The sequence below is a fragment of the Oryzias melastigma genome, linkage group LG6, assembly GCF_002922805.2.
Source record: "Oryzias melastigma strain HK-1 linkage group LG6, ASM292280v2, whole genome shotgun sequence".
In the NCBI taxonomy this organism is placed as follows: Eukaryota; Metazoa; Chordata; class Actinopteri; order Beloniformes; family Adrianichthyidae; genus Oryzias; species Oryzias melastigma.
The window spans coordinates 14,680,226-14,701,923 of NC_050517.1; the positions used below are offsets into that span (position 1 = coordinate 14,680,226).

At 40.5% G+C, this 21,698-nt stretch overlaps 2 protein-coding genes across 6 annotated transcripts in view; both read left to right on the top strand.

The window, feature by feature from the left end:
• The first annotated feature begins 152 nt into the window (after positions 1-152).
• On the top strand, positions 153-11,618 carry taf3 (TAF3 RNA polymerase II, TATA box binding protein (TBP)-associated facto). Its single transcript, XM_024282457.2, has 7 exons — positions 153-870; positions 1,215-1,457; positions 2,539-4,361; positions 4,435-4,517; positions 7,176-7,449; positions 7,591-7,697; positions 10,771-11,618. Exons 1-7 carry the CDS (start codon positions 705-707, stop codon positions 10,883-10,885), a joined length of 2,811 nt encoding a protein of 936 aa, XP_024138225.1. The 5' UTR covers positions 153-704; the 3' UTR covers positions 10,886-11,618.
• Positions 11,619-15,809: 4,191 nt separating this feature from the next.
• LOC112152168 (CUGBP Elav-like family member 2) overlaps positions 15,810-21,698 on the top strand; it is a 29,670-nt gene continuing 23,781 nt past the window's right edge. For 2 of the 5 annotated variants that reach the window (XM_024281544.2, XM_024281545.2), the window contains exon 1: positions 19,515-19,841. In XM_024281544.2, the coding sequence (XP_024137312.1) occupies positions 19,771-19,841 (71 nt within the window). In that variant the 5' untranslated portion in view covers positions 19,515-19,770. Of the gene's footprint in view, positions 16,203-19,514; positions 19,842-21,698 lie in introns of those variants that run through there. The other 3 variants (XR_002920245.2, XM_024281542.2, XM_024281543.2) reach the window with 3 other exon arrangements.

Sequence of the window (21,698 nt, forward strand, 5' to 3'; positions counted from 1 at the left end):
GTTTATGTTCAATGTCGAAAATTGGGATTTTATTTTATTTTTACAAAAATCTGCAGCGCCATCGTGTGTCGCCTTCTTACATCTGCACGTAATTACTCTGATCGCACCTTGATGTACGATTTGAGGTTTTTTTTTAGTGATGTTACTCCACAACATTTTTAAAAGACAACTCTTTATAATACGATGCTTTAACAGGCTGATCACCATAAATGTGTATATGCAGCTAGGTTGTCTGCGAGAGGACATGCGTGACTCAGCAGTGGGAAGCGAAACTAATTGTTCTGTTGATTCCAAACATCTGAAAAAGTCGCTTTAATCGATACATTACTTCTAAATAACCGATATATTTTTATTACATGTCTAAGAACATAAATATATCGCCGTTTATTCCTTAAAGATACCCGAAGCCTTCATTAACACAAGGCCTTACGCGCATGCTCAAACCAGTTCTCCAAACACCAAGGAAGTGCAGACAAACGTTCACTTGTGCGCATGTGCAGATTCGATTTCGGGGATGGGTCTATCGATGGAATCAAGATGGCGGCCCTGGCAAAAGCGCCAATGTATTTACTGAAGTAGATGTACGATATTAGCGGAGTTCGTGGGTTTTCTTAACCCCCCGTGGGGTTCGTTAAAGCATGACGACGCGAGGGAGGTCTCTGACGAGAAATTGACCTGGAATATACCGCAACAAAGTCAGCGAGATGTGCGAGAGCTATGCCCGCTCGCTGCTGCGTGTTTCGGTGGCGCAGATCTGCCAAGCTCTGGGCTGGGATGCAGTCCAGGTCACTGCGTGCGATCTACTGTCTGATGTGCTGCACAGATACATCCAGCAGCTGGCGAGGGTCTGCCACCGATACTCTGAACTGTGTAAGTTCTGTGTTTTGTGTTGGGATTACTTTTAAACCAATAAATGTGGAGTAGTAGATCACGTTGTTGTTGACTCGTCCTGTGGCGGGCGCCCCCTAGGAAGAAGTGATGTGTCAAAAAGTACAGTAGCGGCATTAAACTGTCATTCATAGCGCCATGCTTACTTTTTACAATGAAGGAGTAGGTGTTACATGACGTCACTGTATTGTCTGATCAGCATTTATGCCATTATTATTTTAATTATTTACAGCCACATGCAGAGGGGTCACTATCAACAGTTTAGCAGGGTCACAGTATGTGGGTTCTTTTGGTTTGTGACTGTTCCCTGTGATTGTGTCCTTCAGATGGAAGAACAGATCCGGTGCTGGATGACCTCAGCCAGGCCTTCCGACTCATGGGGGTGAACCTGAGCGAGCTGGAGGACTACGTCCACAATCTGGAGCCCGTGGCCTTTGCCCATCAGACGCCGCTCTTTCCTGTATGCAAAAACAATATGCTGCAGTTTCCTCCGTCTGCAGCCAGAGACGCAGATGAAAGGAAGGACTACATTCCAGATTACTTGCCACCCCTGGTTTCCCTTCAAGAAGGTCAGTTCACCTGTTGGTTTTGATGGGATGGATACGTTTATCAGTACATGTAGTAAAGAAAAATTGTTATGCAAGTAGATTAAAATTAATCTAATAAATTTTAGCTGGAATCCTGCATAAATACAAGTCATTAAAATGTCATCTAAGTTGCTTTTTTTGCAAAATTACATGTAATAGTAGTTTGTTTCTTTTATTAATCATTTATAAAAAAAAAGAAAATAAATGAAAGAAATACACTGCTTTAAAGCAAAATAAAAGCCCACAATTGAAAGAGAAGCGAATTTAAATTATCTACTTATTTTGATCTTATAATGAACATGATTAATAAATAAAAAAAATCTTAATTTTGAAAAGCATGAAAAAGTGCATACATCATCAAAAAATAGATTTATTTTCCAAAAATTAATGCTTGCTATTATAGCCAAAAAGAAATTCAAAATAGTATGTCAAAATGATTATCCTATTTGCTTAAAAATATTCTTTTAAAAAACATAATTTCTTTTCATGTTTATTTTTTATCTAATTATTCCAGACAAGTCTTCCGCTAGCTGGATACGTTACTTTTAATTTCAAGGTGCCTTCCCTATTTTTGTTGGTGGGACTATTTCAAATGTAGCACGCTTAACAGCTGTTGTACTTAGACTTTTTTCCACAGTTAATGTCAGACGTATTAATAAATATGTTGTTAAAGCCCAGTAATACATGTATATTTCTGACATGTATTTGTCCCTCCTCATGAGTTAAGCTCTCGTCTCCATCCTAGGACCACTCTCTTATAAAGGCTTTATTACAATTTTTCCAACCAGTTTCTTGACTTTTGGAAAGTTTAACAGGATGAAAAGTTTTAAAAACATATGCCTTTGAGTACATAAATACGTGATTTGTATGAAATGGGTTTTACCTATTGCTTTATGTTTGATGCTAATCCTCTAGTATTTTTCAGTGGGTTGTTTTTCTTACCTATTGGATTCCATTGTTTGAAACATTTAAGCATCCATTTTCTTTCAAAAAATGTTGGTGTAAAAGTGTTGAAGATTGATGTTGAAGTTTTGGGGCTCATTTTTCCCTCTTTGTTCTTCAGAAGAGGAGGAGGAGGAAGTCCTTCCGGACATGGGCACCTCGGCTGAAGCAATGCAGGTGGCACTGGAGGAGGACGAAGAGGAAATAGATGAAGAAGAGACGGTCAACGATGAGAATTACCCTCTGAAGCGGCATTTGGACAGTCCCGATGCAGCTTTGGGCATCATGCCCACCTCCAAGAAACCGCGCATGTACCCCGGTCTCAGCCCAGAATGGGGGGTCGAGCCCCGGGAGCCTCTCATGTCGCTCAACCCGCAACGCGTCCCTCCAGGCGTTCTGCCTTCGCATGACAGCCTCGACCCCCTGTCACCTGAAATGCCATCTGGTACCCTGCAGCCCTTCAGACCTCAGCCGATAATACCAAAACAATATGATCAAAAGAGCCTCGCCACACCGGGGAAGAAGCCCAAGATTTCGTCCCCGGGCAGGCAACGGACTAAGTCCCCCAAAGGGATCATTCCAGTTCCGTTAGCTGGTAGTCCCATCCACTCTCCCAAACCGTCAAAGGAAAAGAAGAAGTCTCCTGCTCGGACAAAAAGTCCTAAGAGTCCTAAAAGCCCAAAGATGAGTTCCATCAAAGCATCTCTGCTTCAGAGCAAAGCAGAGCTCCTGCATAAGCCACCGCTCCCCGCGCTGAACGAAAAAATAGGCAAAGAAAACATTCAAATGCGTCACGTCATTGAGGACAGAGAGCCACCAGAGGGGCTCTTTAAGAACCTCGAGCCCGACAACACGGCCATTGATGACTCTATAGCTGCTGTCATAGCCAGAGCGTGTGCTGAGCGGGAGCCCGACCCCTTCGCCTTCTCCTCGGGTTCCGATTCCGACAGCAACGGATTCTCAAGCCCCAAGAGGCTGACCATCATGGAGCCCGCCACCCCTAAAGCCCCCGCCGGAATGGCCAACCTGCTAAAGGATACGTCAACGCCGCTCCACCTACAGATGCATCCGGGCCTCGGAAACTGGACCTTGGACGATTCGATCAACGAGGTGGTCCGGAAGGCCAATCAAGGCGGTCCGTCTGCAGCGCCTCAGAGTCAGGCAGAGTACGTGTCCTCTGGATCGGCCTCGCCGCCCACCCCTGAGCCTCTTCTCAAAGTGTTTGAGGAGAAGAACAAGATCGTACCACCACCGGATCTGAAGAAGAAGCTGAAGAAGGAGCTTAAAACCAAGATGAAGAAGAAGGAGAAGGAGAAGCCAAAAGACAAGGACCGGGAGAAGGACAAGGGAAAGCTGAAGGAGAGGAGTAAGGAGAAAAACAAGGACAAAAACAAGGAATTTTCCAAGGACATGAAGATACCCTGGAAGGAGTTCGGAATGAGCAACGAAGACCACTTTGGACAGCTGGACTTCAGTCTGTCGGACATCCCCATCAAAATCAAATCAAAAGATGGAGAAGTCCCCAAGAAAGAGAAGGACAAGCATAAAGACAAAAAGAAGGACAAAGAGAAAAGCAAAAAGGACAAGGATAAGAGGGATAAGGGCAAAGACAGGAACAAGGAGGACAAGCAGAAGCAGCCCACCCTTCCGCCTTTTGTCCTCAGCGAAGTGCCTCCTCTGTTCAGCCCCTCTACCTGCCTGCGAATGCCTCCCATGTTGCCTCCACTGCCCCCAATCCTTCAGGAGAAAGAGGTGAAGAGCAAGGAGAAGGAGAAGAAGAAGGAAAAGAAGGAGAAAAAGAAAAAGAAAGACAAGGAGAAGGACAAGGAGCGGGAGAAAGCCAAAGAAAGGGAGAGGGAGAAGGAGGAGAAGAGGAAAGAGAAGGAGAGGGAAAAGGACAAGAGGGATAAGGAGAAAGAAAAGGAGAAGATTCGATTAGAGAAGGTAAATGTCTGGTTTCTGCACCGCCATGTTGGACTTGGACTTGAAAATAACTGGTTTGCTGGTGTGTGCTCAGGTGAAAGCGGACGCTCCGGTGGTCTTACCCTCTCCAGTCATCCCCAGACTGACCCTCAGAGTGGGAGCAGGTCAAGACAAAATGTGAGTACTGAGGTTCTGCTCAGGAAAGAAAAGTTACAGGACTTTATTTTCTGTTAGATTATCCACGAATTAGGAGACCTTAAAGTCCCATCTATTTTGAAAGCTTTCCCAGTGGTCATTTAATTATAATTATGCCGTTTTAGCCTAAATCAAAAAGATCTGTTTTGTTTTCTAGGACATAGTTTCTAGAGAGCAGCAGTAGTTCTTTAGAAATTCACCTCTGGATTGTCGGGGAGGGAGAGTTGGCATGGAGCAACCCCATACCCCCTTCCCGTTGCTCAGAGCTCTCTGTTTGAGCAAAGCAGGGAGCTTGTTGCTCGCCCACCGTATCTTCAGCGTAACAAATAAGCCCTTTTTTAAACAACATTTTTTTTGTCAGCTCCTGATTCACAACCATTTAAATGAAGAAATACTCAGAAATGCAATTTTAAGCTCAATTTGCTTCATGGATGACTTCATCCGAAACATGTTAAAAACAGGTTTTAGATTTAGATTATTTTCGGATAGCGCCTACAACACTTAAAGTGTGATATTTTATTTCATGACGTTTTATTTAGACACTGAATAAGTCAAAACATCAGGTAAAGTGTTAAAAATTCTGTGGGAATAGATTTAAATGAAAAATACATAAAAATGATTATTGGTTATGTTTTATTTAAACTATAATGTGTCATTTACTAAGATAAATATTTTTTAGTTATTAGTTTTTATACTTTTGTTTTAAATTAAATAAATGTCCATTATTTTCTTATTAAAATATAAAATTTATTTTTTTTATTTCACTTTATATATATATAAAGTTAAAAAAATTAAAAATAAACAAAAAAAAAACTGCAAAAAACAGCAAGATAAATGCTAAATGAATTTTTGGAAACACTTCAAAACATGTTTCATAAAACCTATAAAGTATTTCACACACATAATAAACTAGTGTTTTTCAACCTTTTTTGAGCCAAGGTACACTTTTTCCATGAAAAAAATCCTGCGGCACACTAGCATCTAAAAAGGTAAAAAAAATGTATTCTGTACTGATGTACAGTCCCTCCACAATCTAGTTTACCATCCATCCATCCATCTTCCTAGCCGCTTCTTCCCTTTCGGGGTCACGGGGGTGCCGGAGCCAATCCCGGCTACTGAAGGGCGAAGGCGGGGTACACCCTGGACAGGTCGCCAGTCTGTCGCAGGGCCTCAATCACACACATATTCACTCTCAGATCCACACCTAGGGGCAATTTAGAGTCACCAATGAACCTATGAAGCATGTTTTTGGACGGTGGGAGGAAGCCGGAGTCCCCGGTGAAAACCCACGCATGCACGGGGAGAACATGCAAACTCCACACAGAAAAGTCCCAGCTAATCTAGTTTACATTTTTTAAATAATCAGACAGCGTCATTGCAGCGCAGAGGTGCTGTCACTTTAATCCAGTGTTTCTCAATCTCAATTCTCGTCAAATTTAAATGAATTTGACACGAATTCCATTCGATGTGAACGATGTGGATTGATTTAAATTATGCGAGCGGTAGGTGTGTGAGGGTTGGGGTGATCCGCGGTATACGTATCCGTGATCCATTACACCCCTAATGTATATATCTATATAAATGAGTGTTTCCCCGCTTATTAGCGTTTCTTTATCTGCGGTTTTATGTATTTGCTGATTTATTTATTTTTTCTGTTACTTGACCGATTTGTCACAAAAACTCAGACAACTCAAGACGCTTGAGTCAGAAGGAGGTGCTGCGGTGCTTCTCCTAAAAAAGTTGTTTTATTATTTTTCACAAACACAATAAAGAAAGTTTATGAGATAAAAAGGAAAAAGCTGAAAAAATGTAAAACCGACAGCAGTGCTCTTAGGAGAGAAATTCTTTTTTTTTTGGGGGGTGGCTGGTGTGACTTAATATTTTCTAATATTTTTGTATTTTCATTCAAAAACATGTTGATTAGTTTGTTGACAAATTTTATTCTTGTTTTACACCTAAAACTTTCATTCTATGTTGTAAAAACAGTTTGTTAAACATTTTTAGGATTTCCGCAGTAAATTAATCCAATTTTTCCAGAGCAATTTTCTGTTTTTGCATGATTTTAAATCTGGTGTGTGATGCAACATACAAAAAAATGACAAAAAAGATGTTGTTACATAAGTGCAGTTGTGCTGATTAAAATGATACCAAATTAGCAAGCAGGTAGTCTTTCAAATTAAAAATAATGAGGTAAATTCAAAAATAGAAAAAAATGAGTTTTAGGTTCCAAAGGGTTAAAAATAAACTTTTCCAAATGTACAATTTTCCTGTGATTTCATATTATGATTATTTGCAGATAATATGTGGCTGGGAAATACCGTAACTAAAAAGAAATTATGCCGATTAATCACAATTAATTTTTCCAGATTTCCTAATAATTATTTACTTTTTTTAAAATCGATTCCCGGCCCTAATTTTTACTCTATTTATGACCTAACACTTTGTTCCCTTAATTTTGTGTTAACAAATAATAAATCCAATTTAGTTTGAAGTTTATTTGCTATAATATGTATGAAAATAAAACTAAATAAAAGAAATTCTTAGGATCCCTACAAACTACTGACTTATTGGTTCAGTTTGCTCCTTCCTCTGGTCATTGAAGTCTCCTCCTCTTCCTCATGTGTGTTTTTCCATCTACAGAGTCATCAGTAAAGTGGTTCCCAGCTCGGAGACCCGGACACCGACCCCAAAGGCTCCCGCCGCCAAATCCATACCCGTGAATCGTCCTCGAACACCCCCTCCAGTCCCCATCCTGCCCCCCGTTGTTCCAATTCTGCCTCCAGTGGCCCCCCCACCTCCAATCATCGCTCCTCCAGCTTCGTCTCTGCTTTCTGTGCCGTCTATGCTTCCTCTCTCTGCTTCTGTCAAGACTCCAGTGCGCAGCGTGGTCACGGAGACCGTCAGTACTTACGTGGTGAGTGGATTCTCTCACACTATGAACTGGAACGCTCCTCTACTTTAAAAGACTTCACATAAGACGTGTTATATTTTATTCCAGTGGATGAAGCTATTTTTGTGATGGCTGCTCTTTGAGACTTTTCTTGTTTGTTTTCAGATTCGGGATGAATGGGGAAACCAGATCTGGATTTGTCCGGGATGCAACAAACCTGACGATGGGAGTCCCATGATAGGGTGTGACGACTGTGACGACTGGTATCATTGGTAAGAGAGTCTTAAGATTTAAATAAATGAAGTTGGTTTATATTTTTGTTATCCTACTTAATCTTTCAAATGACATTCTATAGTTACAAGTACAATTAAAGATTAAGCGGCATTTTATGGCCAATATTTGCCTCTGCCCTCGCCACCCTCTTACGACTCGCCATCCTCCCTCTCTTGCCTCTGGAAACCAAGTCTGAGCTGCACGCTATAAATTCATGGAAAAACTTTTTTCAGAATAGCTGTTTTGCTGTTTTATCTCCATAGCAACCATTTTATTTTATGGTCGTCTGAGAGTGATAAACAGATCTATGTAATTTTTAGAAGAATCAGCAGAACTAATTTTTGGATTTCCTTATCAACTGAGGTTTTTTTGTTAGTCACGCCCACATTCCTAATATGTTCATATTGTATGTCATATAATTTTGTTATGCTTGATCCAGGGATTTTTGTTTTCAATTTTCACAATATTCTGGGTAAAAAAAAGTGTGCGAGCAACAGGAAACTTTTGAAAGCTTGCCACAATAAGGCTGCTCAAAATGTACAAACTTTAAAGCCAATCATTTTGGTCCTGGAGATCTACCACCCTGCCTGTTTTCCAGATCTTCCTGATTTCTTGCTGCTGATTACCTGGATCAGGTGTGTTCAGTCAATTAGAAAAAAGAGACACCTGAGTCGGCAGAAAGCAGGCGGAGAGGTCGATCTTGAGAACCAGGATTGAGCAGCTGTGTTCTAAATAATGCTCGAGGATTTTGAATAAAATTCCTCGAAGGAGTTTAAATTTGTAAATATTACTGAAGGAGATTTTTTTTTTCCATAGAAAATTCAAATTGACAGCCTCTTCCTGAGGCGAAAGGTCAACGAAACTTTAGTTTAGTCGCCGGCTCATTTATTTTGGGGGGAGAGGTTGTTCTCTATGGCAAAAATTCATTTTCACAAGGTACTAGGTGTGTGCAAATCTTTTTTAACAAATGCTTTCACGCAGTAATAAAGAAGAATTTCAAAAAAAGGTCCTTGTAGTCCAGGTCTGCTGCAAGTTATAATAAAAGTACTTGTAAGTGCCAATTGGGAGTAATCAGATTACAGTTTCCCCTAAAGAGGGCTACACTTAAAGTGATCCACTTCTGAAGGAACATAGCTGCTACGTGTAAAACAGAAACTAGGACCTTTTTGTTATTCAGATGTTTAATTTTTAAATATTTAAGCACAAAGGTCAACTGGTCTGGGACCCCACAGCCTGGATCAGTCTGCCCGCACATCTTGGAGCTTGGCTGTTGCCGTGGAAACGCGCAGTCAGGCAGTAGTCAGGCAGTGCTGCTTGTTGTCTGCAGAACCGTTTGAGCACCAGACTTGATAAGATCTGACCTTCGTGTTTTGGACTTCCTCCTACCAACCAGGTCTAAAAAATAAATAAAAATAGTCGCTGCTTAGGATCAAAAGTTTAGGGATTTGTTCACGTTTCTCACACTTCCTCCTGTTGTGTTGTTTGCTTCAAGCATTGTAGCAAATTTAGTTGTCATGCGCACTTTGAAACCAATTTTTCCTCTGCTGAGCCACTTTCACACTGTCGGTTCCCTTTTATGGGAACTGAAGTCACTCAAAGTTGCTGCAGCGCCCCCACATGGGCATTATGTGTACAGTACACAAAGCAATACAAAACATTTGTTTACATAAATGGTTACTCTAAGTTCTTTGTTTTAATATTTTAAACATGCAGATATACATTTGCATACATTAAAGTTAGAAAAGCAACTTTTTCTTTATTATCTATTGTGGAGTAAGAAGTACAACTTTTTCCATGGTTGTGTCTAAATTCTTTCACTACATAGTGCACTATGCAATTTTATAGTGCTGTTTGAATCTACATTTCCAAAATCCAAAAAACTAGTGTGCATCAATTCTTACTAGATTGGTGAATGAAGACCACGATGTGTTGCGTTTGAAAAAAAATGGGAAAATAATCTACTTGTTATAAATAATCCAAGTCATCAGAACAAAGTAGATTCATAAGTAGTCTTCATAAAATGTTAGTATTTATTACATTTTTACTCAAGGATATTGGTGACGTTATTTTAAGAAAGTAGTGAGCATGTTGTTTGAATTGTTTTAAAGGGCCTATATCGTCCTTTTCTTAAGCCTTTCAGAGTAAACTATACCCATAGATATATATTACCTTAAACATACTAAAAAACAAATTATTCATAAAATATGAGCTATTTTGATGAACTCTTTTCCTACTTGAACGTAAGACAACTCAATCTCTGAGGCTCCACCTTCTGGTCCTTGTGGGTGCCGCCCATTTCATGACCTCAGCCTAGACCCGGCCTCGGCAGTGTATCTGCGTTGTTTCCTCTCCAGATTAGGTGCTAGAGGAACTACTTCTTCTCAGAGTTGATGCTAAAATAGAAACATTTTTCTGATCACCTCTAGCTCTGTAGAGAAAGTGGGTGTTTGTGTTAACCTGGGGGCGGAGCTGGCAGCGCGGAGTCTTCTGGAAGGGGCTGTTCTCACTTTGTGATGTCACAATGTGAGAACCAGCTCATTTTTGTGGGTTGGAAGGGGCTGGTTCTCAAGAGAGCAGGTTTTTAGTGGAATACTCACTAAATGTAGCAAAATACTGTTTTAGGGTTGTTTATAGTGAGAAATAAACATTATAATACACTTAGAAGCTAAAAAAAAGTAGATTTTACATTAAATAGGCCCTTTAAAATCCCTGGCATTAGAGAGTCCTGCACTGTATCTTTGTTTAGTAGTTGGGGAGTAGTAAGGGAATCTATACATAACCAATAACTTTATTCTGATGATTCATTTAAATGAATGGTCGTCAAGAAAAACACACACGTTATGGCCACGTTCTTCTAAGAGTCAAATCAAGATGCAGAATCCTCACCTGAAGGTGAAATCAGATTTCTGCTTTGTAGAGTGTTTGTCCAGGTCTGAATCTTTTATTTTGAATCATTTTGTTCTTTAATAGTGCCTACGTTTTGTTGTTTTCTCTCAGCAGAAGGAATTTGCTTGTGTCGGTCTGTGTATATACTTATTGTGTAACTCCCTTCCTGTTCTCTTGTCCGTTCAGGCCTTGTGTTGGGATCGTGGCGGAGCCTCCCGAGGACCAGCCGTGGTTCTGTGTGAAATGTTCCAGCAAGAAGAAAGACAAGAAACATAAGAAAAAGAAACACAAACCACACTGAGACTATGCAAAACAAAAAAAAAACAAATAGCACATATTTTGAACTTTTTAGATTAAAGCCATCACTGAACGCTTGTGGCACTGCTGTAAAAAATAAAAACAAGGTTGTGGCTGACTTTATCTTCTAATGATTTTTTTTTTTTTTTTTTTTATGATCAGCCATGATGGATTGTGAACTGTTAAATAAGACGGGCTTCAACCAGCACATGATCAGCCTTAGATCTTCTGTGGTTCCCCCTTTTTTTTCCTCCACTCTTTTACCACATTTTACAGCTTGGAGCTTTGGATGTGCGCTGAAATCCCAACACAAAATAAAAGCTCTGTCACAAAGCAGACGAGGGAGCAGCTACAACCTGGAACTTTTTTCTTCACGCGTCCACAGAAGGCTCGTCGCCAAACCGTTCTCTGGTTCTTTGCAGTATCATTCAAACGTCATGTAAATACCATGATTTTCAGGCATGTATAAATCTGTAAATACCAACTTCTAAGCCAAGTGCATTTCGTTCCTACAACTCAAACTTATTAAAAACATTTTCGGATATCGGTTTTTAAAAAAATGTTTCTGTAATTTCTGTACAATTCTTAAATTTAAAGTTTGTATTTTTACTTTTTGCTTTACATGAGTTAGTCCTGGAGTTATACTGTAGCTGTGCTTGTTTGTGTATATGATTTTGCCGATATTTCAATATTAAAGATGAACGGTCTGTGTTTTCACGGACTCTTAAAAAAATGAATTTCATAATATCGTGATTTTAATTTGATTTTCTAACATTGTATTTGATTTTGTTTTTTGTTTTTTTACACTGTGCATGCTCATCCTGATTACATCCATTTTTATTTAAGAACATTCTGGTTTTGTCTTCCTTTTTAAAAAGAAAATTGAGTTATAAATTTTAACAGATGGGGCCTCTCATGTTGGACTTTGTCGCTGCGTTTTTTTTTAGTTTTTTTTTTTAAGTGTCTTGTGTAACATATAGCTCACAGGTCATTTGTTGCATCACTTGCTGCTTGTTGTACCAAAAGTTCTCGGTGAGAATCGCTTTTTTAACACTCAGATTTAAGATTTGCAGGAATCTGATGACTTTAGTGAAAGTTTTATCGTTGTGATACCACGAAGGGCCACTAGGTGTCAGTCTTTCATCACAGGAGGGCAGCATTAACAGAGCAGTGATTTCATCAAACTGAATCCACAGTAGCTGGTTTTGATAGTTTTAGCTGCAGTAACTCAAAATGAACCTGCTCAAGCAGCTGAAGGTAGATTTCTGTTGGAGGAAAATATAGTAGACCTTCAGATTTCCATCTTGATCCCTGAAGGACCACTTTAACTTGCCTCCTAAAGGAGCAAATTTTGCCTCATGGTACAGTTTTGTTTAAAAGAACAGGAACAAAAATATCTCAGGTGAATAGATTTTCTGTTTTTAGTTTTTCTCTTTCAGCTTTATTTAAGAACTACTGCAAAATGATGCTTATATTTTTAATTTTTACTGCAATATGAGGTGATGCCAATGTTTTATTAGCTGTAAGTGCAACAAAAATTAAGCGAGAGGAATTTATAATATTGGGCCACACACTCCTGCGTCACAGCATGAGGATGTTCAAATCCCAGCTGGAACCATTCTGTGTGGAGTTTGCATGATTGCCTCGAGTTTTCTCCATTCACTCCAGCTTCCTCCCAAACACCAAAAACATGCTTCATAGGTTAACTTGAGACTCTACATAGTCTGTAGATGTGAGGGATTTGTGCACGGCGTACCAGACCTTTGCCAAGCGGCAGCCAAGACAGGCCCTGGTGACCCCATGACCCCTAAAGAACTAAAGCAATTTAGGAAGTTGGATTTATGGACTTCACAATATCCCATATCTATTGACTTTTGGGCAATATTAGTTTATTAATGTCAGATTTTAACTACAATATATTATTTTATTTGGAAAAAATATTTGCTTTTTTAAATAGAAAATCCCCTCTAACATATTTTTGTTTCATATTAATTGAGATTTTATTAGAACTCAGTAAGAGATTTTGCTCCATGTACATAATGTGCATGTAACCAGCTAACATTCTGCAAAAACTTGGAAATGTATTAAAGAAGGTGTTCTTCATTAACTTTTTTCATATCCTCTTTATTTTCTAGGAAAAATAGTCACAATGAAAATTTAACATCCTTTTTATTGAAACTCATAAATACAGTTAAGCTAAAAACAAACTTAGTAAAAATAACACAAAAATAGGTGAAACTAATGTAAAAACAAAAGCAAACACATTTAGGCTGACACCTAAAGAGGAAGAAAAAACAAAACTTTTAGCATTAAAGCAAAGCAGTGCATTTCAACACAACTTTCCCAGATTTTGATTTATCTGTAACACCAAGCAGAATTAACTTAACAGAGAAAATACTCTGATTTAGCACTGAAACATAAAGCAGTGCTTATGTATGCAATAAGCTCTTCATTCATAAATAAACACACTTTTAAAAAATCATTTCTGCATCCACTGAAATTTCTAAAATAAAACATAATTTAATCTGCAAAGAAAGGAAAAATCCTCATCCAAAACAAAGACTATCTTATGCAATCCGTCCTGTTTTGTAGCCCCATTATTTCATGAAGCGTCAAACCTTCTAAGACATGAATGAAATGTTCCAGCGCTCCTCAGGCAGAGCAAGGACAGGTCTGTTCAGAAAGAAAACACGTGATGCCGCCGCGTTATCACACACTTTATGACTCACGGCCTCCAAGACTGAGATTATGTTTTCCAACTGCAAAAAATCTACCCATGAAACCCCTGCCAGAACATCTAAAGTGGACCTGAAGTTTTGGAAGACTTAGTGAGGGTTGTTGTTGTTGTTGTGGCTTTCCTCCATATTTGTCTGGGAGCAGTGAGGAGGTCACATGAGCACAGGAGGAAGTCTGTTGGGATTGTTCAACTGACATTTAAAAACTATCATCACTGTGATGTTTTTATTTAAAATGAAAAATAACAGATATTTCTAATTGATTATTCCAGTTTAGTCACGTCTATCAGCACTTTTCTAGAGGTTTTATAAGAGGACTGGAAACTATATAATCACTTGTTTTTATTTAGTTCCGACATATAAACGATTGCATTTGCTTTTAGATCATTTGATTTTGGCAGGTGTGTGTTAGTGGTTAACACTCCTCTCTCCTCTAGACTCAATCTTTCCCCCCAGATGGCTCATTTGGAAATCTCTCGATTCTTGTCATGATGCTAAAATAAAGAGGAAGTGTAAAAAAAACATGGCGTGCTAACAAAAGAAAAGGGGGAAGTGTGAAGCGCCTTCTGCACAATGCAAAAATGTGCTGACATTTCAGTGTGGCGTAACTTTTGAAACGTTTGCAACAGATCACACATCAGCACTGGCCTGTGATGACTAAGAAGGGATAAGTCAGCGTGCTGCTCTGTAATGAGGCACCGTCGTCGTTAGGGATTTTTTTTTTACACAATTCAAATGTCAAGTGGCGTGGGTAGTGGTGTCGTCTACCAAGCGTAACATTGTGGCTGTCTGCGTTTTTAGCCACTAAAGCTTTCAGGTTTTTATCTCTGATAAACGTAGGTTAACTTTTTGGCTAAGCATGTCCTGAATCGATCGGTGAATCGGATCGTTCAAAATGAATCGATATTGGCAAATCGTTCAAATAAATTGACATCCCTAGCCAATTCTGGTTTCATCTTTGAAGTCAAATCAATGTTTTTAGCCAGTGTTCACCCAACGGTGACGGTTTCAGTTTTAACCAACAAAAACACAGACGATATTTGTCGGTGCAAACAGTCCCAAGGGGGGCGACAAGTGTCGAAAAGGGAAAGTGTTCAGTTCTCTAAAGGCCACCTGCAGAGATGTGGTCCAGTTCATCTGTTTTTTTCCACCACAGTATCTTTGGCATGTAAAGCAAACGTGCCAGGACAGGGTGCACGCTTCCTCACATGACGGATACTCTCCGTGAAATGCTCCCGTGCAACATAGTTTTACCTCTGCGAGCGTGAAGGATTAGATCTACGGGAGTATCATCCTGCGCACTTCAAGTGTTGATTGATGAGATCAGGAGGAGTTCTCTGGAAGCAGTTTGCCTGACAGCCATGCTAAGCAGGAACACAACCTACAAAAAAAAAAAGAAAAAAGATTTCGACATCAGTGTTTAAAATATTTATGCAAGCAGAGAGCTGAAATGCAGAGGATTTTTCTGCTGCTATGATTAGAGGAAGAAGTGCTCTTCTTTTTTGTGGCACTGGCACACACTTGCCTGACCCTGTTTCCGATGACTTTCCTACTTAATGTCACATTACTCTGACGGGACACAGCACCTATGGGAGAAGGAGACCTACATAACGCTCCTCCAGGGGAGTTTGTAAAATCATATTTTTAACCGTACGGTTGAAAACATGCACGCCTTCAGTTCTGAAAGGTTCTGCAGCGTGCACAAAAGCTGTTCGGCCTTCACCGCGTTCCTGATAGCACACTTCAGAACACCGTCGACGAAAAATGTCCAATGAAAATCAAGACAGGAGGCTCTGTTTGAATGCTTCTACCTTCAGATAGGCCTTCCATATGTTGAGACATGCAGAAACCTGTCCTCTTATATAGCCGAGAAGACTAAAGAAAGCAGCTTTCTGCATTCATGTGATGCTGCTGTGCAGGCTGAAAGGTCATTTTTATCCTTTTATGATCACAGTGATGTGAAGCAGTCAACACTCTGCCTCTGTTATCCTGCAGATCATCAACAGTTAGGTTATAGAGTCTGTGAAGCTTCTCACTGATGCCCAACTTACTAATAAAACTGGTTTAAGGACCAGAACTTATTTGGTGCTGTTCTCCAGAACTGGACCAGGATGAGATCTTTTGGCATCTGTATTCATGTTAAATAAATCACCCATGCTCAATATTGAGAAGTTTTCCAAATATGGGTGTCAATTAGTGCAAAAGTGCTGCTGTGGACACAGCTTTACAGTCTGCGAACCGGGCTGCCGCAAGCAGCACAATGCATTAGCGCACGATGAGCTGTCAGAGAGGATTATTTCAGCCACCACAGTCAGCAAAGGGGGTGGGCGCCGCTCTGCTGCACTAAACCGAGGAGAAAGGGTGGGCGGGAGAGGGAGAAGGAAAAAAAAAAAAGAGAACAGAATCGCATAGGTGAACGACGGAAAAGAGAAGAAAGTGTCCATTGCAGCGGGCGGATTTTTCCAGAGCACCAATGTTGGAACACTCTTCTGAGCTGGCCCTGGTGCAGAGTCTGTATGCCAACAGCATGCGCTGCCCCCCCTCTGCGGCTGGGATCCCTGTCAAGAATGACGACCTGCCCATGAGGTACGTTGGGGTTGGCCCCCTTATTCAAATTTGGGCGAGCTTTTGTGGAGCGACCCGGGCTTGGACGGCCTCTTTGTCTGGGCTGGACATTGTCACAGGGTGTATTGTCTCCAAATTAAGATGTTCTCACATGATGAGCAAGCATGTCTGCTGGTTAGGAGAAGTTCTGCTGCTTTTATCATTTCACAAGATGCTAAAAACGTGGGTGTATCTCTGCGGCGCTGTCATGTCTTAACCTCCTCTCATCCCTTAAGGGCTCGTAGGCTTTCAAGAAATACAAGTAGGGACAGGCGTATGGAGGTATCAGTGTTTGTGAATGTATGTGGCCCCAGCTGGGGCCTCACTGTACAAAAACAGCAGAAGAATTTCAATTATCTTTAAAAGGAGAAGGCCAAACATTTACATGCGTCAGGATATTTGCATCTAACGTTCAGCCTGAGCGCTCACTGCAGGAGGAAGTTCAACCTCTCCATTTTGAGAGCCCCCCCGCCTTCAGCCGGTCGCCATTCTGTCAGTGATTTCAGGGGGGGGGGGGATCTATAAGAAGAAGTCTGCAAATAAGTTGATGCATAAGCTGACCTAGTTTTCCACCAAAACGACGATAACGGTGGGACTTCGGTTCCACCGTGACAGGAAGGCGTGTTTGATGTAAACAACAAAAGCATGGTACATTCGGAGGATTAAAATGAGATTACAATGCAGTAATCTGAGATTAGGAATTAAGTATTAGAAGGTGCCGGCAACTAGACATCACCCTAAATGGAATCCACCAATTCTTGGAAGAGCAGATAGATGCCAGTAAAACAGATGCTGCTAAATTGACAGCTGAATATTGTGCTCAAAAATTCTGATGCTTTCAATCCAATAAAAAGAAGCAACTAAATCTGTGCAGATGGGAAGATTTCATTGTATTTTATCCTCCATCTTAATGAATCAGAATTCTCCAGAGGCGTACCTTTTTATAGCCTCCCCTCCAGCTGAATGGTAATATGCACTTGCATGATTGTCTAAACGTATGGCAAAATTAGTTTGCATGATCACATTAGGAACATAAATCTTTTAGACCCTGTTCGGTGCAGCGCGGCCAACATCAGCAACAGGATGGGGATCGCTATGGATACAAGGATTAAGTCAGATTTTTGGTAAATGAGCTGTTCCTTAGCTGCTCGCAATGATGAATAATATTTTTGGGATGGCGCAGCTGCCGAAGCTCTAATAAATGGCTGGATAATTAGGCCAGACCCCTCCTGTCTCTATGGCTGTGGCAAACAGCACTTGACAACAGCCGCTCCCCCTCCGTTTCCCCCCTTCGTACATGGAGGCCTCGCCCTGCAAGTCCAGCACAACAAAGAAAGATCGGCTCCCCCTCCCCCAGAGAAACAGCAGCCCGGCACAAAGGGGAATATGACCTATGACCCAAGGGAGAAGTAAACCTGTAGAAAGACAGGATATTTACATTTATCTGCACTGTAGAGCAACAAATAGTCATATTTTGCTCATATATGCATTTACTTTTTGTAGTTTTGTTGAACAAATGCACATTTTGTTAATATTTCCTTGAAGAATCTCAAATTCTTTAAGGAACTTCTTCTTGGAAAAAAATTGCAGATTAAAACTTGTGCACATTACATTACAATTATATGAAAACGTTTTAAAGTCTCACTCCAATCATCTTTTATAAAAGTGTTCCTAATCAAAAAGAAAAAAAACTGTATTGTTTTCCAGGACATAGTTTCTGCAGAGTTACAGTAGTTTGCCTCTGAGTTGTAGGCGGGACCGTTGGTGAGAGTAAGCCTGCCCTGACCTCCCATCATCCTTTTGTTTACACACTCCCGCTAGTTTACAGCCTTTCACCACCCCAAACTAAAATTAGCAAAATTGTAGCTGGAATGAAGACGTACAAGGATGTAGTCAACCATTAGTGGGTGCATTGTAATAAGGTTGACATTGACTGTATGTGAGAACTGGACAGAGTGACACATCCCTCCTTGCATTCAAAAAATGAAGTGCTCCGAGAAGCCAGAAATTCCTCAGACTTTTATTGAGAGAATAACCATTGTTAGAATAACCCTTCTTGCACTTCCTCTTTCTTAACATTTCACTAATCCTATTATTTTTTCTGCCGTACAAATTATTCAAGCTACAAACCGACCAATAAGATGCCTCAGTTGAAGCATGTGGTGCCATGAACATTTGATTGACAGATTCTCCCGAGCATGCAATCAATGGCAGGGGCGTGGACCTTGAACAAGCTTACTCATGACTGGCAACGGTACAGTTGTCATAGAAACATGACTCAGACCAACTTGGACCAATCACTGTCGACTGGCTCCAACATGGCAACTTCCGTATTGCAGAAAATGGCGACCGAATTGACTTCATTTTGACAGAGTTGGAAGTAAAGCATTTTCTAAGGGTGACTGTCACTACCAGATCTGTGCACGGAACTCAATCAGTTGCACCGTTCCCACCGCATGCGCAAACCTTACATCACTTCTGCTGAAACATATTTAATGCTAGTTATGTTACGTTGGCGTCACTTTCACCAAAGCATTTTACGGTCAGATTGTGTCCAAGTAAAACGCGCTCATTTCTCCTCTTTTCCTGATTCCAATGTGAAAAAATAAAAACGATCAAATGGAGAGTGACTTAAAAGTGTGTGATTGGCATTCTATCATTAAGATATTCCATTGTCTGTAATAAAAACTATAATCGATAGCACAGTGTTGCATTTGGGTGCTGTAATCCAGGCGGCAGAATATTTCTGTTGTTGAGAAAAACATACAATCTTGTGATGTGAGGTGAGCGGTGCAACCAATAGAACTCTGCATACAGATTGGGTAGTAACAGTGACATCACATTTGCTCAGTCCAGTTCTCTATATACAGTCAATGGGAGTGGAGTAGGGAGCGTGTGCCCCGTCTATCGTAGCACCTACATCACAGCTTTTTCAACCATTTTTTCGTCTGCTCTTGATGCACAATGATTCAAATAAAGAAATAAGCACAATTTATCTTTATGTTTGTCCTCCACCATGAAGAAATGCCACGGGAGCATGTTAAAAACACGATTTTTATTGAAATGGATCTTCAATCATTTTAATTCCCCCCATTTCGTGTTTGTTGGATGGTTCAAATGTTCAGTTTCTATGTTGCAAGGCTACACAGTTTTTATATAATAATTAAATGAAATTAGGTCAGAGAAATCTCCGGAAGACTCTGCCGGGACAGACTGAATTTTTAAATGAAGGGGCGAATGTTAGCTGTTCAAAGCTGGTGTTTTTCACTTTCCCCGCTGAAGCCACGCCTCTGCTTTGCTGCAGCTCGCCGGGCTTTGAGACACTTGCTCGCCTCTCGTGTTTATTCCGTTCAGAGACGAGGAGGAAGAGATAAAGAGGAAGAGGCTTCGTCGGGGCGCGCGCGCACACTGCTTCTCTATTTCTCATGCAGCTTTGAAAGCGGAGGACGCCCCCCTCCCTGCACCTGCTCTGCCTCGTCTTCTCGCAGGAGTTGAAGTGTCTCACAGTGCAGGCGTCGCTCCTCATTGTTTGTTCGACGTTGTTTTGAGCATGACTACGACGTACAATCTGGATTTCCTCCCGCTTAGCGAAAGTCGGCTCTTGACTTCGAGCGACACAATGTAAGTAGCCCGGTTGTGTGTTTTCAGTAACTTTATTGAAGTGTTAGCGCGTTGAGAGTTTTTAAAACCGAAAAACAGTTTAACGCGAGTTGGCTAATGCTAGCTTACCGGGATGCTAACGATGCTAATAAAGTGAGCGGCGACAAGTCGCTCACCTGGAGTTAGACGTGTGTGTCAAACTTTGTTTCACTCTTAAAAATATAAATAAAATAAATTTGCTACTACCAGTCGTAAATAAACATAGTATGAAATAAAACGTACAATTGGAAGTGTAAACGCAGTTAGCTAGCAACGTTATTCGACACTACGCGGGGCGCTGTGATAGTCAAGTGACATGTGCTTCCGGAGTTCGCACGTTTCAGTATCACTTCAGATAAACATTTTTGTCAAATTGAATGCAATTTTAACTACTTTTTAACACAGCTTTGCGAACACGGCACAGTTTCCATGTGCAGTTTCGGTTGGAAATGACAAATGTTACCGACATAAATACATGTAGCCGTTAAAGGGGAAGTGTTGGTGCTGACTAAGTGCTAATAATCTTTTCGCGTTTGAAGTGGTGCATTTTTATCGGCAAAAGCAATTAAACCGTAGTGTTAAGCATCGGTTTCGGAGAGCTCTATGCATTTGCACCCTCTTTACTAAAATGGGCAGCAGCAGCAGCTCTCAAACGGAGGTGTTCCCGTCCATGTTGGACCTGCTTGCTCAACGACAGAAAACACGTGGTTCGCAACATTATTGAACCTTTAATGGAAATCTTGTGACAGGCCATGTAAACAAGGGGGTGGGGGTGGGGGCATACTAAAATTCCCGTTTCACCCTTGTAACCAGGGTAAAAACCCGTTAAACCAGGAAAACTTTTTGGTTCTTTGAATGGGTTCCGAAATTTACATTCTTGTAGTTTCGAGGATAAATAAGATCGCTTGAAACTAGTAGAGTACTGCTGTTAAACGCCCACTATATATGGTTAAAAGAATGCACTATTTATGTTAAAGGTGTGATTGTGAAACTCATCTTTCTGATTAGATCATTTTTTTGCCCTCTGAGCCTGTTTTACTTTGTTCCATGAAGCTAAAACTTAGTTGCTTGTTTGGTTAGTTGTACTCAAACAAAAAATACTTTAAATCGTTTAAAAACACATTTGGCTTTAGTGCAAAGTTTCTTTTTAATGATTGGATTTATATCATAATTTATGGTTGCCAGTATGATTTGCAATCAATATTGGTTCATTTTGAATGATCTGATTCACTTAAAAACGATCCTGAATGTCTTTAGTAAAGAATTCAACCAGTGTGACTCAGATAAATACATTATTAGAACATTATATTATGTGTTATTGTATCACATCTTTGCAAAATAATGATGGCTTGATATTTTTTTTGCTGCCATCACGTGTGTTCTCTGTGATGGGACTTTGTCGTTTTATGTTATAGTAAAACAAGCCAACTGTGTCTCAAACTAAATAACATTTTCCTAAATCGATTTATTTCAACTTGTCCAAGTCTTTCTTGATTTAATTCCTTGCTAGTTGACACTGATGTACACACAATTGCTTTAATACTTTCCCCTGGCTTCTAAAATGGTCATAGTGCTAAGCCGGTAAGCTAAGTGTCAAATACATCCCTTTGTTTTGGCCGGTGAGCTGTTTATCGCAGAAGTGAATGATTTTGGCTTTAGTTCAAGCAACTGCTTTAGGCCGATTCTGCCACTTTTTAGTCAAGAGGGTTCTGATTTGGACTTGCACCTGTTTTCTGCTCCTGCTGCTTTTGTGGCACGATGATTGCAACTCTTGCTGCCCTGGAAACCACACGCGCGACCTTGAAGATTTATAACCATTCCCTCTGTCTGAAGCAATAC